The 17,605-nt window shown below is 50.1% G+C and overlaps 1 protein-coding gene across 2 annotated transcripts in view; it reads right to left on the bottom strand.

Annotated features, from left to right (window-relative positions):
* Nucleotides 1-17,201, bottom strand: part of Map3k21 (mitogen-activated protein kinase kinase kinase 21) — a 40,222-nt gene extending 23,021 nt beyond the window's left edge. Inside the window, exons 1-3 of one of the 2 annotated variants that reach the window (XM_078023067.1) lie at nucleotides 15,903-17,201; nucleotides 4,531-4,711; nucleotides 122-270 (exon numbers count right to left, since the gene is read on the bottom strand). In XM_078023067.1, the coding sequence (XP_077879193.1) occupies nucleotides 122-270; nucleotides 4,531-4,711; nucleotides 15,903-16,716 (1,144 nt within the window). In that variant the 5' untranslated portion in view covers nucleotides 16,717-17,201. The remainder of the gene's footprint in view (nucleotides 1-121; nucleotides 271-4,530; nucleotides 4,712-15,902) is intronic. The other variant, XM_021723106.3, reaches the window with a different exon arrangement.
* Nucleotides 17,202-17,605: the final 404 nt, after the last annotated feature.

Genomic DNA, 17,605 nt, shown 5'->3' with positions numbered 1-17,605 from the left:
ATGTGACGGTTCCTATCCAAGACAGGCTTATCCTCTAAGCAACTGGGAACTGGAATCACCAGACACTGCTTTTATGGTTACCCATGTGGATGACGAAAGCAACGGTTGGACAAATAAATACCTTTCATGAGCTTAGCAAACGGCTCGGGACAGGTGGACGGGATGGGCAGAGTGAGCTTGTTGACCGCCACTCCATAGGCCACAGCAAGACCGTCGATGCCACGGTAGGGCACCTCTCCCGTGAGCAGCTCCCACAGCAGCACGCCATAGCTGGAAAGAAAAGTCAGCAGGGTGTCAAAAAGCCCAGGCGCCCCTTCTTCATGACGGCTTTGAAACACATGTGGCCTTCCTGAAGTCCCCACCAGGGTGGCTCACCCAGCTGGCTCAGTGGCCACTGCCCAGGGGGAGGACAGCTCAAACACCTGCACACCACACAGACCCTGTCCACTAGGGCTGCCTGCACTCTAGGCCGGGAACCGACACACACGGGAAAGAAGGGAGAACACAGCAGTGCCAGGCAAAGGCCCTGGGGTGAGCTGGTGCTCCTCCACCCTGGGCAGGGCTGCTCTGGCACTGAGACCCGGGGCATGCCCAGGCAGGAGGCAGGCCGTGGGTGAGCTGCCCAGTAGCCCTGTCTGCACTCACAGCCCAGAGAGACCCTCTTCAGTCAGCTCAGCCTTAAATAACAGCAAACCCTGCTCCACCCCTCAGAGCTGCTCGGTGCCAAAGAGAAAAGACAAACGTGTCACGTACAGGAAGCAGCACCATAGATGGTGACATGCCAGACCTCTTAGCTTTCACTCTGAAACCAATACTTTTCAAAGATTACCTGGTTAGTTTCTTGCCAATTATTTCCATCTTGATTCATGAGTAATGACATGATTTCAAGAATAAGTAAATTTAACTCATCTATTGGTTAAGAAAAATCACCTCAGAGCAGAGGATCAAAAAATTCTCAGAACTCAAAGTCATCAACATAAAAAAATTTTTTTTAAGGAAATCTCATTAGCAGGGGCTGGGGTTGTGGCTCAGTGGTGGATCACTTGCCTGGCATGTGTGAGGCACTGAGCTAGATCCTCAGCACCACAGGAAAATAAAGAGATAAATAAAATAAAGGTATTGTGTCCAACTACGACTATATTTTTAAAGAAATCTCATTAGCAAATGACACAACCAAAGCATAAAACAAGATGATTTTTCTTCTCAGAAGTTTCAGGGAAAGAACGACCCTACAGGACAGGTCATGATAGAGAAGAGGGCTCACCCCGTGGAAGCCCAGCTGGGGAGGTCACAGCTGTACCCAGGGCTGATGCTGAAGGGACGGGCCTGTGTTCTTGTCCTCTGCTGGGCAGGAGAGCCCATGACAACCCTCCCCTGAGAGCCCCAGGGCATGTGACCTGATGTTGGTGCCTGGAGTCACAGGTCTGGTCCCAGGACTGGAGCCTGCTTCTCATTGGCCTCACCACCCAGAGCAGCACCCCGAGGAACTTAACTTCTCGCACCTGGCTCCTGTACTACTGGGGCAGCAGGAACTGCTGTGGACGTCAGGTGAGTGTCCAGCTTCATGCACAGGGAGTGACCCTGCAGTGGAATACTGGCAAGGGGGGAGGAGAAGAGGTCCGGTGGACCCACATCGCGATCCGCCCACTGCACAGGCAGGACCTGCTTTCTGAAGGCTCTTCTCATGGAAACATTACAAAAGGAGACGTGGTGGCCAGGGTAGGCAGGATCCAGGAGAAACTTCCCGTGTGGGAGACCAAACCTGCACGTGACTGAGTCACACTCCCCCACGTGCAATGCTGTGCGTTTCGGAGAGGGGCAGCCATGAGGCTCTGCACCCAGCAGCCCGAGGGTCCCAGGGTCTCGATCCTCTGCTTTCTTACTTCCTGCAGTTCCTGCCTGCCACTCACCTTGCTTTCGGCCGTGTTTCAGTACCATTAGCCTGGCAAGGCTCTCCCGCTGTCTACCAAGCGAGCCAATTGGGGAGAGCCCTGCTTCCTGGCTGTCGCAAGCCCCCAGCCTGCTTCCTGCTTCCTTCTAGGCAGACAAGGCAGCTGGGAGCATGTGGAGCTCATGCCTCCTGCTGACCACAGGCCTGTGACAGAGGCACAGGATGACATGGCTCCTGCCTTCAGAACTATCATTTTGATTGTGAACCTGATGGATGACATAATTTAATAGTTCTTAGAGTCCTGAAGTATGATTTCTTACAAGGGTGGCCAATTTCACTCACGTCACATGCCATTTTCACATGGCTAGAAAACCAATGTGATGACATCAATGAAAACCTTTATTTCCTTATAAAAACCTATGCTCAGCCTCTACCAGGGGAGAGTCTAACTCAGTAAGCAGGGATGTCGAAGCCTTTGAATTTTTTAAACTGGTGCTAAGACACCACAGAATTCCCCACCCAACAATACGCTTCTTACAAATTGTAAGTAAAATAACTAAATCATATTTTAAATGTTGTAAATATAAAGCAATTTTATGGAACTTTTACTGACAGGGGTTTCTGCCACTGACTTCACGTGTGAGTCTGAGTAACTTCCAGTGCATTTTAAAATTAAAGGAAAAAATAATTTTTGCTGATCAGAAATTTGGAAGTCAGACACATCTGGGTTTAAACAGAGACCTATCACTCCATGGGAATGGACACTAGCAAGTGACATTATCTCTCCTGCCATTAGTTTTCTTTTGTGTTAAAAAAAATAAATATATAAAAATTTGAATTTGAACCACAATGAAACACACTTCACACCTGGGACACTCCAGAGTCAGAAAATCAGCTAACGACCCAGTTGGCAAGGAACCTGGTCAGCTCAGAAAGGAACAGCCCCTTTGAAAGGCAGGGGTGGCTTTTCAACAATTAAGCATGGAATTGCCATGTGGCCCAACCACAGCACTCCTGGGTATGTACCCAAGAACCAAACCCGCGTCCTCAGGAAATCTGCATGTGGGTGTTTGCAGCAGCATTATTCACAGTAAGCAGGAGTGGACGCAGAGCAAACACTCACCGTCAGTTGAATGGGTGAGCAAAATGGGGCCCAACTGCAGAAGGGACTATCATTTGGCCCTGAAGAGAACGAAGCTCGTGATGCAGTGGAAGAAGCCAGCACCAAGGGACAAATACTGGAAGGTTCCATTTGGACGAAATGTCCAGAACAGGCGAGTCCACAGACCTGGCATGCAGACTACTGCCCGGGGCCAGGAGAGAAGGGGCCCCAAGACTGAAGGGTGAGGGGATATGGGGCTTCTTTATGGGGCAACAAAAATGTTCCACATTGACCATGCTGATGGGCTCTACTGATACACTGAAACCCACTGAAGTGTGCGGTTCGGGGGTGAATTGCATGATATGGGAAGTGCCTGTCAGCAAGGCTGCTCAAAGACCATAGAGAAAAACCTGTGATTTTAACACGTGCCACGCAGGGCTTGACGAGCAACAGCCAAGGCAGCTAGCTCTGAGGACACTGGAGCTGTTGAGAGGCCTGGCTTCTCTCTGCCCTCCTTTTTTTTTTTTCTTTTTTTTAATTGGTTGTTCAAAACATTACAAAGCTCTTGACATATCATACTTCATACATTAGATTCAAGTGGGTTATGAACTCCCATTTTTACCCCAAATACAGATTGCAGAATCACATCGGTTACACATCCACATTTTTACATAATGCCATATTAGTGACTGTTGTATTCTGCTACCTTTCCTATCCTCTACTATCCCCCCTCCCCTCCCCTCCCATCTTCTCTCTCTGCCCCATCTACTGTAATTCATTTCTCTCGTTTATTTTCCCATTCCCCTCACAACCTCTTATATGTAATTTTGTATAACAATGAGGGTCTCCCTCCATTTCCATGCACTTTCCCTTTTCTCTCCCTTTCCCTCCCACCTCAGGTCTCAGTTTAATGTTAATCTTTTCCTCCTGCTCTTCCTCCCTGCTCTGTTCTTAGTTGCTTTCATTATATCAAAGACGACATTTGGTATTTGTTTTTTAGGGATTGGCTAGCTTCACTAAGCATAATCTGCTCTAGTGCCATCCATTTCCCTGCAAATTCCATGATTTTGTCATTTTTTAGTGCTGCGTTAATACTCCATGGTGTATAAATGCCACATTTTTTTTATCTATTCACTCTCAGGAGGTACAGCTGAGTGACAGCAGCAGCACCTGGTGTCCCAGCTGGGTCCACTCTCCATCCTCATCCCAAGGCCCTCAACCTTCCGAGGAAACATGGAGGACATGGAGGGACCGTCTAAATTTCCTTTTCCTCCAGCTCTTTCCATGCTAGTTGTCTGTGAATCACAGGAGTCAAGTTTGCTTGAGGGGTGATTTCCTTTCACTCCCTGGCCTGCCCTTCACTCAGACTGTGAGCTCCAATCAGGAAGCTTCGCCCAGTACATGGGGTCTCGACTACAGAGTCCCCGAGTCCCCGTCCTGTGGCTCTTGGCTAGAAATCTAAACCCCCTGCAGGTGCACCTGGCTGCTCAGCTCAGGGCCACCCAGCCCCACGGGACTCAGCACAGCCACCGCTCACCTCCAGACGTCACTGCCCTTGGAGAAGAGAGAGGACCTGATGACCTCGGGGGCCATCCAGGCGTAGGTGCCGGCTGCACTCATCCTGGTGGTCCTGTGCCACTCTCGGGCCAGCCCGAAGTCCGTGATCTTCAGCGTCTTGTTGTAGACGTCGTCCTGCTCGATCTTCTCCAGCAGCAAGACTGAGGAGAGCCAAGGAGGACACGCTCATCGCCCAGCTCTCTGGTCATGGGTTTTCAACGGCACTTAAAACACGATCTCACTGGAGTTCGGGGCACAGGTGAGAATGAATTTGTATTTCATCGTTTTCCCTAACTTAATGCAGGCAGGTCTATTATAACCCTGACTGGGTCACTTGTGCCTCAAGTTATACATTTTTAGGAAAATCTACAGCTGCAACACAGCTTAGTAGATGATATTTTTTCTTTTTTGGGAAAGGAAAGGGTTTCCATGGGCAAGAAATATTTGCTGAGACTTCTGATCTGTAACAATTTTCCTGATATGAAAAAAAAAAAAAAAATACACTGTTTTCTTCCCAGAAACGCCTCATGGCCCAAGCAGACATTCTCATGACTGGACGGTATGTTACCGTAACTCACGACCATCAGACTTTGGTCTCCTGAATTTACAGAACGCTCACTATACATCCTTTAGCTCCTGAACATTATTTATAAGATGTCATTAATTGCTTTACTGAAGCTTGAAATACAGCAAAAAAGCAAAAGCTTCAGAGAGGCCCTGGGTGCCGGTGTTCCCAGCCCCGCCTCCTGCAGGGAACTCACACCAAGTCTGGGGCCTCTCCTGCTCTGCAGCTTGCAGGTGTGTTCAGTCCCGCCTTCCAGGCGCCCTCCCGTCTTCTGCCCCTGGCTGATTCTCCTGTCCCCAGAACCCCGGATGGTGTCCCTGGGTTTCCAGGAGGCTCCCGTGGAGCCAGCGGCCACGCCCTCCTCCTCTGTACACACACCAGCAGCAGCAGGTCCCCCAGGCATCACAACACTGTTTACCTCTTAAAACCCCAGGAACAAACTACCAGCACACGCAACAGGATGGATCTCAAAACCACTCTGTGAACTTACAGCCGGACAGGAAGGCCCCTACTCTAACCTCACAGGATGTTCTGGAGAGGCACACCCGGGGCAGTGTTGCCGGAGGCTCCAGAGGAGATCTGACTGCAAGGGGGCAAGCGGGAAGCTCATGCGGGTGAAGAAAATTCTGCACCTTGATGGTGACGGTCACAGGACTCTATTAATCTGCCAAAACTCATCAAACTGTACACACTCAGGGGGGCACTTCACTGTGTATAAACCAAATTCCAATAACCTGCACTAAAAAAAAAAAAAAAAGAAAAAAAAGCCCCTATGTGGTTCCATGTAACCCAGGCCAGTGTCCACACCCCTAACTGGGCAGCCACAGTTCTCCACATTTGCACACTGACCTGAGATGCACCCCATACCTCATCCTCAAGAGCTCTAGCTCTTCGGCCAGACCAAAGGTCTCCTTGATGAGGTCCTCCAACCCCCCAAGGGAGAGAAACGACCCTCCCGTCCTGCGTGCAATCCACACAGCACTCAGGAGGCATGGTGCACCGTGACACCTGTGTTCACCCAACTCCTGCTCTGGACAGCCAGCTGTGGGGCAGGGCACAGAACAGAGGGGACATCAGGGAGAAGAGGAGGTAGATGGCAGAAGAGATTCGCCTTCAGCTCCTGCACCTGCTCTGAGGAGTCTGATTCAGAATAAGAGCTGAATGTCCACAGAAGAGGAGGACACACGGGCCCTGACACCACCCTGGGCTCTTGCCCTCCTACCCTATGGGAACACCAGATTAAGAAGAGTCACCAACAAATACTGAGTGTCCTCTGCATGCTCTCCTGCCACCGGCATGATCTCATTCACAAAAGCCCCAAGAGGCAGTCTTCATGACCAAAGGAGAGTCAGTGAAAACGGAGTGACTGAGCAAATCCACCGAACAGCAAGACACACTCCAGAGAAAGCGGTGCACGTGGGGAGGGAGAGTTTCACTCAGGTTCACCTTGAAAAATAAGTCCCTCAATTAAAAGAGCAACCAGGTGCTCTTAGAAGGAAAATGAGAAAACAAGCGTATGAGGTTTTGGAATGAATTATCTGAAAAAAACTGGGGCAAGACAGTAGGCATGATATTCTTCATGTCTGATCATAAGAGGGACCATTTTCTCCAATGTCAGTCTCTGCAGAGAACACTGGCTGCCTGGTGAGGCCAAAGGTCTTTCATTATATAACCCGCCACACAATCGACAGGTAGATACTGTTGCCTCCACGTTATAGATAAGAAAGAGGCACAGAGAGGTTGAATACACAGTACACAGTCACACAGGTTTGAGGGGGGGGGGCAGTGAGGCCCAGTCTGACCCCACAGCTGGCTGCCTCATCCCATCAGCAGAGCCCAGCTGACAGCTGACATCAGTTCCTTGGAAGAGCTTGCTCTCTCTGCAGGGGATTTCTCCCAGGTGCCTCCCGTTTTGATTTCCTGTCTCTGGTTCCTCACCTATGGGTCTGTGGGCAGGCAGAGTGGTACCAAGGACGGCAGGCACCCACGCCAGCAGCTTGGGTCGTGCTGGAGAGAGGACAGGTGATGTATGAAGGGCCTACAACAGAGTCCGAGATTCAGCTGCCCGCCCTAGGACCTCCCACACAGACACAGCCTGGGTTCAAAGTGTTTGTGGCAAGTTTTCAAATTCGCACTCGTGGACTCCAGGGAACCCTGCTGGGCTTCTGCCAGGCCAGAAGCCACTGTGAGAAAGATGTGCATTTACCTGCCCTGTGCCGTCCAACAGCTACCATACCAGTCATGAAAACCAGTGCACCTGGAGGCTGACAGGTCTGAACGGGAGAGAGATGCGCAAGGACCTTTTTGCTTGGCAGAAAGCAAGGCCCAGGGTTCCAAGAAAGGCCCATTGTCTGGGATTCTGTTTCAGGGCCATGGAACAGAATTCCTGAAATTTCTTATCTCTTGGGCAGTGTGACTGAAACCACTAATAGCATCTCACCAGGGGCACACAGTGGGCCCCCAGCCAGGTTTCAGGTAAGGACACAGGTGGGGCCACCTTCCACTTCCTGTCTCCAGCAGGAAGCGCTGAGGTGCACTGGCGGCCACCTGGGCTGAGGACTGCAAACCAGGTAGCCTGGTCAGCAGCATCTGTCCACAAACATGCCCAGCGCTCCTTGGTAACTTCCCACTGGCTCCCCTTCCGGGGCCTTCCATGACCATGTCCCCCAGCTACCTCCACAAGATCAACTGGCTGCCCCTCAAACACAGCACAAGGCATGGATTGTTCAGCCCCTTGGAAAATTCTGTCCAGAATTATAGTACAGTATGTATGTTTTTAAAAAGCAATTACAGGGGCTGGGGCTCAGTGATAGAGCACTTGCCTACCATGTGTGAGGCACTGGGTTCCATTCTCAGCACCACATACAAATAAATAAAATAAAGCTCCATCAACAACTAAAAAAAAAAACAATTTTAATTAAAAAAAAAAAAAAAAGCAATCACAATGGGTCCTGTCACCGACTGTGCCATTTCTTGCTTCTAGCAAAGATGCTCTTCCCAACCCGGCCGCACCCTCACTGTTCCAGACCCTGCTGCAAACCTGCCTTTGCTGGTGTCCCTCCTGAGACCACCTCACATGGTCCAGAACCTCTGGCTCCCCCCACCCTCTCCCTCTATCCTGCTTTGCCACGTTAGCTTTTACACTGAGCACTTGCTTCTGCCAACACAATACCTGTATTACCATTTTATTCTGCTTCATGTCTGGCCTGCTGGAACGTAAGCTGCACTAAGGAAGGGGTCTGTTCTGCTTTGTTTGCCACTGACCACCAAGAAACTAGGAGAGTTCCTGGCACATCGTGGTTAATTCATCAATAACTATTCTATGAGTGAGTGAGTTGGCTTATACATACAACACCCTTGTAAAGAAAACACAGGCATGGTCAGCTAAAACAGAGCTTCACACTGCTCCTACACCAAAACTAAAGCCACCTCTCACAGGGCAGGTGTTCGGGGACACAATATCCAGCTTTAATGAGAAAACGTTTATGATTCATTGATGTGAAATCAGCCCCTGCTGCCAGTACTTTGGTTCACTAACAGGGCACAGAATAAAGGAGACTGAGACAGGACTCTTATGCCACACCCTACACGCATAGGCTGATGCAGTATTTGTAGAAAATCTGAAAAACACCCACAACTGTGTCAAGCCAAATCTTCAGAAATGAAAGTGCAATCGAGACACTTCCCTAAATACTTGTTAATTTGCTCTTTTTGAAATTTTTTAAATATGCAGAAGTTACCAATGAGTTGTGCAAACAAAATGGTTACAATAGTAATTTAGTCCTTTCTGCCACTCATCCTGGGTGTCGCTCCACACAAGGCAGAGCTCAGGCCCTGTCCTCAGGGGTGGGCTGGCTAAATCAACTACATCAGTCAAACTAAAAAAAAAAAAAGAAAAGAAAAACCCTTTCCCTCAGTCATCATGAATAAACATGAGTAAATGGCACTACAATTTGGAGAAAGAAAAATAATAATGATTTCTTAGGTGATAAAAGAGTCGAAGAAAACGTTTAGGTATCAATGAGTTCATGCACAAATAAACTAGAACTAGGCCCTGAGAGTGTTTCTAAACAAAATGTAAAAATGCATAGTCACCAGTGGACAGGTAGGTTTTTATCTTGTGCTGTTAACAACTTGGACCCACATCGGGAGTTGGCAGAATTCAACTTGTGGGCCAAATTCGGTACAAAACCTCCTTTGTAAATAAAGTTTTATTGGAAACTGCCGTGATTCTTTTGGCTACAACAGCAGGGCTGAGGAGCGGCCAAAGACCACGTGGCCTGCAAAGTCAGAAATGCCTCCTCTCAGGCCCTTCCTGGGAGTCTGCCCAGCCAGAGGATCCCACTTGATCTTCCCGAGCTCACAGGGTCCTTGGGGAAGGGTGGGCCAGAGGGGTGGAGTCAGAGCCAATGCCTCACATACCACAATTGCCTCATCTGTCCCCCAACTTCAGAGGACAAATGCTTGGAGATGTTCCTTTCCCTGGAACATGCCAGAATAAGCCAGGCCGAGTCTCACCTAGCACTTCCTGTGACCAGTCAGAGATGACCATTAGACAGCTGCCTTGACTGGGATCCGGCCTGCAGACGGGAGGATTTATACACCCCAGACCAACCTCATGCAGAAATCCACACACCCAATCCTTGGGGTAGTAGTTCCCAGACTTGGCCGACATCTGAATCCTATGTAAGCTTTTCAAAACAATGTCCTGCTCCACCCTAAGCCAAGAGGAGGGACGTGGGGGTCCGACCAGGGAGGGGAGCTACAGTCTTGGGGGGGGGGAGTCGAATAAGTGGTGGTATGGAAAAGTTCATTTAGAATTCTTTCAGTTCCAAATATTTCAGGATTTTCAAAACAAGATGCTAGAAAAGAAAGACGTGACTTGTTCCCAAGTAACATCAACTGAATCAGAGTATCCAAAAATGAGACACAGAAGTTTATTTGTAAAAGGGGACTGATCTAGTGATCTAGGAAGGTGTGCAGGTGCTAAGAAGGACAGTGCTTGCTGTGCCAACAGGGCCAACCAGTGCCAAGGACCCCAGCCCCCCAGGATGGCAAGAGAGAGTGCACAGCAGCACTCAGCCACTCAGCACCCCGCACACCCAGACTTCATAGGGTCGCCACTCAGCGAGACTCTGCATGTCACACAATGGCACCCTCTGTGCTGAATTTGTTCTAAAAATGTGGGGTTTTTCTCCCACTGAAAATGTGATGTCAACATGCAATGGGTCTATTCCTGTTTTTATATCATTACATATTTTTAATTTATAATTAATAATAACCTATATTAAATATTTCAATTATCATTTTAGATTATCATTTCAATAAACCCATTTATCAATGGGGCTATTCCTGTTTTTATATTATTAAATATTTTTAACATCTAATACAACAGATATCAATTGCTGCAGACGGGAGGATTTATACACAACATACATAAATGCTCCCTTGGGTCCTATAAACAAATATTCAAAAACTGTCAATCTGGGCAACATGGAAGGGTAAGAAGTCAAGTGCTAGATGCAGAAGCCCTGGATTGACCTTAGCCCTGGACCTCTGACCAGCTGACCCACTAGCTTCACAGTGAACTTAATCCTGTGGGCGTGTTGGCCAGGCCCTTCTCAGAGGCCCCAGGAGCCATGGCATGAAGTACAGAAGTGCCTAGAAGCTGGGGGCCCACATCAAGGGTGGCTGCTGCTCCTGTCACCACCGTTATTTAGCGAGAAGTGCCCAAAGGAAAGCAGCATTTAGAGAAGATGAATTTTTAAAAAATTAAGCTCACACTCACTGGGGGTCACTTGTGGAAAATTAAAGTATCAGGCAAATAAAGTGTCAGAGTTCTTCCAGCACCTCTCACCCTGGACCTCTTGGCTGGCTCAAGTCCAGTGTGGGGACACTTCTGTGCAGGGAGGCTCTAGGGATACTGGAGACGGTTAAGGACTTTTACAGTTACATCCATCAGCCCTACAGAAAACTGAATTAATATTTTACAACTCTAAAGAGAGTGAGAAATCAGGGCAAGAAAGTAGTCTAAACAAACTCACTGAACAAACTGATTTTAAAACCAGAGCTTGGGGCATGATGATCAGCAACTGACCTCAAACCAGCATCTCAGTAAGTCCTTTTATGTTTTTATCGATGCCATTCTGACAGCCTCTGGCAGCGCAGTAATAAAGCCCATGACCACAGCTTTGTTCTTTTCTTCCCGCTACTTGGTTTCACCAGCAGACCACACACCACCTTCCTCCTCAAGGACCTCAACAGCTCCCTGGCGACCACTACGTGGGACACACACCTGCACAGCCCCACAAGACCCGAGTTCCCACCCCAGAAACCCCATCTCGGCCTTTCCTTTTGGCCACACCTAGCTGCTCACCACTGTTCCCTGGAAAGCTCTCCAAGCTGGGATTTATCTAGCTGCCTTTGAAGAATTAATAACATTCAACAGATTTTCCCTACAGGGCTCTGCCAGGCTCCATGACAGGAAATCAATACACACTGTGGGAAACCGAGGTCACCTGCTAGCAGGTGGCAACACTGATTCGCTTCCAGGTCTGGCTGACCCAAAGCCAACGTCTGCCACCAGTGAAGATGGACACCCACATGCTTGTGGGAAGATGCAGGGCATACGGGCAACTTCGGACCAGGGGGATGGCCAGCCCCTCTCTTCCCCGTCTCTGACTACAGAGTGAACACTATGTATAGTCTGCTGATCTGAAACTGAACAGCCGTTCCCCAGGTGTAAAAGTTAAGAAGTGGCCTATTCACATTGAATAGGCAAGCATCACCTTGCCGAGGAAGAGAGTTTCTGCCTTGACTTTTTGCTAATCTTTTTTTTAAAAAAATATGTATTTTTTAGGGTTTTTTTTTTTAAGTGGACACAATATCTTTATTTTACAGTTATGTGGTGCTTAGGCTTGAACTCAGTGCCTCAAGAATGCTAGGCAAGCGCTCTACCACTGAGCTTCAGCCCCTGCTCATCTTATTTCAAGAGCACATTCATGCCTCAGTGGCCACTGGGAAGTCTGTGCTACCTGCCCTTGTGCCCTGGAACAGGAATCGGCCCTCCAGGGAGCAGTGTATCTTGGTGAGAGAACAGAAGAGGGCAGGGATAGGTATCTTTTAATTGATAACAGCGTAATTAAAAGCCACTCTTAGAAGGCCTGAAATACCTTATTTATTACTACATCTGCTATAATTTTATCAACCAGTTCCTTTGATTACAACCTATTAAAGGAAAAACTAAAAATACATAGATTCCTTTGGCAGTCTCTCTTAGAGCTTTAGATTGCATTTCATAAAAAATACAACTTTATGCCTAGTTGTAGACTACAGGTGTAGTGTATTTGTAAACTGTAAAGTAAATGAGTAATAATTATTTAAAACAGGCTAATAAAACAAAAAAAGCAGGATAAAAGATGTTTGGTCACTGACCTCAGAGCCACTGACATCTGAGGCTCAATCTCCCTAGGATGTCATTTTCCTTGAAGAATGGCAAAGGCAGAACACAGCGACCACCCGAAGGCCGCCACTCACTGGCTCAGCGTGAACACCAAGCCCACTCCAATGCCCACTTCAATTCCTGAGATCTCCTTGATCCTTGGTCTCCACCCAACTCCCAGAAAGCCCCTCCCACAGGCAGCAGCAGCAACAGCCTGTCCTCAGCCCAGAAGTCCCTTCTGCCCAGCAGTTGGTGGCCTCTCAAAACAGAAGTCAGGGAGCTGGGATGTGGCTGGGTGGGTGGAGCACTGGCCTGGTATGCGCAAGGCCCTGGGTCTGACCCCCAACACTGCAAAACATAAATAAACTAAATAAAAACAGAAGTTAGATCGCACCATTCCTTAGTACAAAAAGCTCCCAGGACCCTGGAAGAGGAAGCTCAGGGCGGCTGAGCGCCTGCAGCTCTGGCCTCCAGCCTCACTGGACTCCCCACTCCTCAGGCCTGCTCCCTCTTCCTCTGCCTGCGTCTGGGCTAGACTCCTGGACTCCCCCGGGCCCTTTCTCAGAGCGGCTTCCTTGGCCACCCATCCCTGTCTGAAACAGTCCCTCTGCTCCACCACCACTGTCAGCAGCGCCAGCTGGATAACACAGGTGAATGCATGAATGCAGGCCCTTACCTGTTTGGCCAAGCTCTATGATGGCAAGGATGTTGTCACTGTCCTCTGGTTTGCTACTCTGTCCCTGGGGCCTGGAGGAGCCTGGCACAGGGTTACATAAATTTCATGGAACCTCAGTGTTTCTCTCCTCTCTGATGTACATGTAAAACTGGCAGTTCTGCAGCAGCCCAAGGTGGCCTGGTATCATGCCTCGCTGGGGTGGGCAGACAGGACGGCAGCAGCCCCCTGGGAGTTACGAAACTCATTTTTTACAACCTGCAAACCTGGCTCAACTTTCCATCTGCTACCATGGGCCGGAAAGGGACAAAGCTGCTTACACCATCAAAACGTTTTAACTCACTGCATTGCAGGTATTTCTTGCAAGATGTGATATAAAACTTAAGACCCATTAAAATTAAAAGATGAAAGAAAATCTGTCAAGAATAATAAATTCTTCTGACAAACTTAAGCATTTGTTTTAGACAATAATTTCCACAGATTTCCACCAGCTCTGTTATGTGAGTAGACTGCAGAGTGAAAATACAGCTCAATATTGACTTTTAAGGTCTAGTTTAAAAGGTCATTAACTTACTACCACCATTAGCAAACAATGAATAAAGTCAAACAAGCATGCTGTGGTGGAGTATCAGCTACACTGGGAAAAGTCTGAGCAAGAAGTCCCAGCTTCATGCACCATGCAAGAATTCATTTGCTCAGTGAACAAATAGAACCAGACAGGCAGAATAAGGCTGCGCCAGGCACTGTGACTTGCACATTTAAGGCTCTATTCAAAATTTCATTTTGCACCCATCACATAACTATACTAATGGCCACACTGCAACAAATACTTGGCTGGGCTAGTGATTAGCCAACTGATCCTTTGGAAGCCTAGGTGACCTCACCTGACGATGACAGAAAGTAAAATGCTATGGGATGTCTGGCACTGTGTTCTGAGGGTGAGAACTCTCAAAAACCAAGTAGCAGTATGTAATCACTTTCAAAGTACAAAAAGTCTACTACATGCACAACCACCTGTGCTCTTCAAGTTTTTCCGGTGTCAATAAGACTACAGTTATTCTTCCAGGGCCATAGTATTTCTTGTTACAATTTAGCCCATTTGTGTCCCATGGTCCCAGATGTGAGACACCTACAAAAACTTAAGTTTGGCAAGACTCCGAATCTGAAGTACACTGAAAATGGTGTGTCATTACTGTAACACAGTCTTAAGACAAATAGTCCCAAAGTCTTTCACGAGCCCTGCAAAGCACTGAGAATACACTGGGGCACTGACCCTTCTCCATGCCACATTTTGATAGGCTATGCTCCTATCACTGATGCCATTAAAATCAGGGTTATGAGAGATTTGGGGAGCACGGGATCACACAATGAAACCTGACCATATACATAACCAAAATAAAGCATTCATAATTCCTATAATTAGCAATTTTTAAATAATTTCAGTACTGAAGAATTTTGATAGAAAAAAAATCTACACAAACATACAACAGATCTGTCATTTCTTCTGGTCACTCTTCTTTCTGTTCTTGGAGGACACCGGCTTCATTTGAACCACCTCCAGTCCCAGCAGGTTTTATAAGGCTGAAAGACACAACGCTACTGCAGCAGGCAGATGCCAGCTCCAGCTACAGCCTTTAATCTTCCAAGGCATTTCATTTCATTCATATGAAGTGGTCTTCAAGAGCAAAGAAGTTATTTCAAACAGCCACGGTATTAACCCTTCTATACAGTGAAGGTTAACAGTATTTGGATTTAGGTCACATGTCAGTTCTTTATTGACACCAGAAAAACACAACTTGTTTATAAAAAGATAAAGGCACAGGCCGAGTTTTAAGGATTTCAAGTACCTATGCAAGGACAATGCATTTGATTTTAACCCACAAGTGCATACTGGCTCAGACAGGCACTTCCTATCTAAAGAAAAAAAGCTACCCATCTAGAACGAAAGCAGAACATACATAGAACCTGTAGGTGAAATCACGTCTTATATACAGAGATGGTAAATGAAAAAAACCTTCGGATAAGTCAAAGATTGAGCCAGGGTTGTGCTCAGAGCACTTGCGGAGCATGTGGAAGACACTTGGTTCGATTCTAAGCACCACATATAAATAAACAAAAGTCCGTTGACAACTAAACAACATTTTTTTAAAAAGTCAAAGGACATGAAGCCATATTTAAGGAACAGAATATGGGGGACGGGAACTGAGCTGAGGGCACAGCATGCACAGGCTGCAAGTTCAACTGACACACAGGACAGGGGAAATGGCAACCTCAACACTCACTTGTAAAGGGCCAGTGAAAGGCCACCAGGCTAGAGGGCTGCCAGGGCGCCTAACTGTCCAAGGACACTACCTCAGTTTGCACTTCTACCTCAAAGAATGGTCAAGGAGACTTACACAAACATACAAAGGACATATCATTTCTTGTTGCCCGCTCTTACTGCCCCCAAGGGTTCCTGCCAGTACAGATATTGACAAAGGTTTTATCTACAAGCAAATCTGGTCTGCCTCTTTAAAAAGACGCCCAAGGGCAGCAAGTCAGGGCAGGAGCACCTGCTCCAAAGCTGCCTGGCCTCAGCCCTGAAAGGCCCAGACCAGAAGAACACAAGATTTCGCCTGGCCACCGCTTCTTTGCTCCCGGGGAGGGTCCTAGGAGCCCCGCCAGCCCACTTACTGTTGCTGGACTTGAGGTCCCGGTGCAGGATGGGCACGAAGGCTTCCTCGTGCAGGTAGAGCATGCCGCGCGCGATCTGCACTGCCCAGTTGACCAACACGTGCGGGGGGATACGCCGCGCTCCACGCGGACCCGGCGTGCGCGGGTCGGGCGCGGCGGCTGCGGCGGCCAGTGCGCGGTTGAGCGCCCCGCCGCGCGCGAATTCGAGCACCAGGCAGAGGTGCGGCTGCCGCAGGCACACGCCGCGCAGCTCGATGATGTTGGGGTGCCGCAGCATGGCGAAGAGTCGCGCCTCGCGCCGCACGCTCTCCGCCGCCGCTGCCGCGTCCTGCTCCGGGTCGCGGCGTGCCGCCTTCACCGCCACCTCCTGGCCCTGCCAGGTGGCGCGGTACACCTGCCCGAAGCCGCCGGCGCCGATGAGCTCCTTGAGTTCCAGCCTCTCGAAGTCGACGTGCACGGGCGAGCCGGGTCTCTGCGGCGGCGCGGGGGGCGGCGCGGGGCAGGCGACCGGGCAGCACGGCGCCACGTAGTTGGCGGGGAAGATCCCCAGGCGCCGCTGCACCTGGCCGGCCCACCAGCCCTCGTCGCCCGACACAGCGGCGTCCTGCGACAGCACCTCCACCAGCTGGCCGCGCCGCAGGTTCAGCTCGTCCTCGCCGCGCGCCTCGTAATCGTAGAGTGCGGCCCACAGCCCGGCGCCCGCAGGGCACGCGCCGCCCGAGGAGGCTGACGACGAGGACGCGGCGCTGGCGGGGGCGACCTGGGCCGGGGATCCCGGCTTAAGGGTCGCCCCCTGGGCACCCGTAAGTGCCATGCGCGGCCGCAAGGGCGCGGCGACTGCGCGGCACAGCGGGTTTAGCTCAGTCTCCCGGGCGGCCTGGGGCGCCCATCTTCCAGCGGCGTCGCGGTCTGCGCCCAGGGTGGGCGTATGGGGAGCGGAGCACGGCCCCAGGAATGCGAAGATCACGCCCACTACCCGAAGGCCCTTCCTAGCCCCAGTTTAGGCTTCGCAGTCTCTGCTGCTGCAGCGGCCCCCATGGACGCGGGCACGGTCGTCCCAAGGTGGCTCTGGGCCTGCGGACGCCCAGTTGCGCGCTTCTCAGCCTAGCTCCCCGCCCAGCTTCCTCCGTCGCCCCGGGCCGCCCCGCCTCCCAGGGCCACAAATCCTCTCCAGGTCTATTCCCAGGGCGGAGACCCGTCCCCGCCCCTGGATCACTCCACCCCTCCAGACCGCCCTCCGGGGCTTGCCTCTCCACCTGGGCCCGCCCCTCAGCTCCAGGTTCTCTCCGGAACCTGGCTCGGCGCTCGGTTTGCCCCTCCTTTCCAAGTTTCCCTGGATCCACTCCCCCAAGCCATGAGCCCCACCCTATACCTGTCCGGGTGACCGAGCCCGCGCTTCCTCTCCAGTTTCACACGCTCCCCTCCCCCAGCCCGCCTCCGACCCTGGCCGGCTCCTAGCACTCCAAGTGCATTAGTGCAAAGGACCCTCGCCCGCCCTTATGCGCCCCTGCCAAGGGCGCTCGGGTGCCGAGGTGCGCGGCGCCCACGTGGCCTGAGAGGCGGAGCCAGCCCAGAGCCACTTAGTTTTCGGGAAAGTTTAAGCTAAGGGTGGGTTCCGCGGGTGGAGACCCCTCTCTAAAGAGGTAGGGCGAGCGGAGAAGACATCCTCCAGTGTGCCGGAGATAGCAAGGCTTCCCAGAACA

The sequence above is a fragment of the Ictidomys tridecemlineatus genome, chromosome 10, assembly GCF_052094955.1.
Source record: "Ictidomys tridecemlineatus isolate mIctTri1 chromosome 10, mIctTri1.hap1, whole genome shotgun sequence".
NCBI classification, from domain to species: domain Eukaryota; kingdom Metazoa; phylum Chordata; class Mammalia; order Rodentia; family Sciuridae; genus Ictidomys; species Ictidomys tridecemlineatus.
The sequence above is the reverse complement of the archived record's forward strand: the minus strand, read 5'-3'. Positions and strand labels throughout refer to the sequence as shown.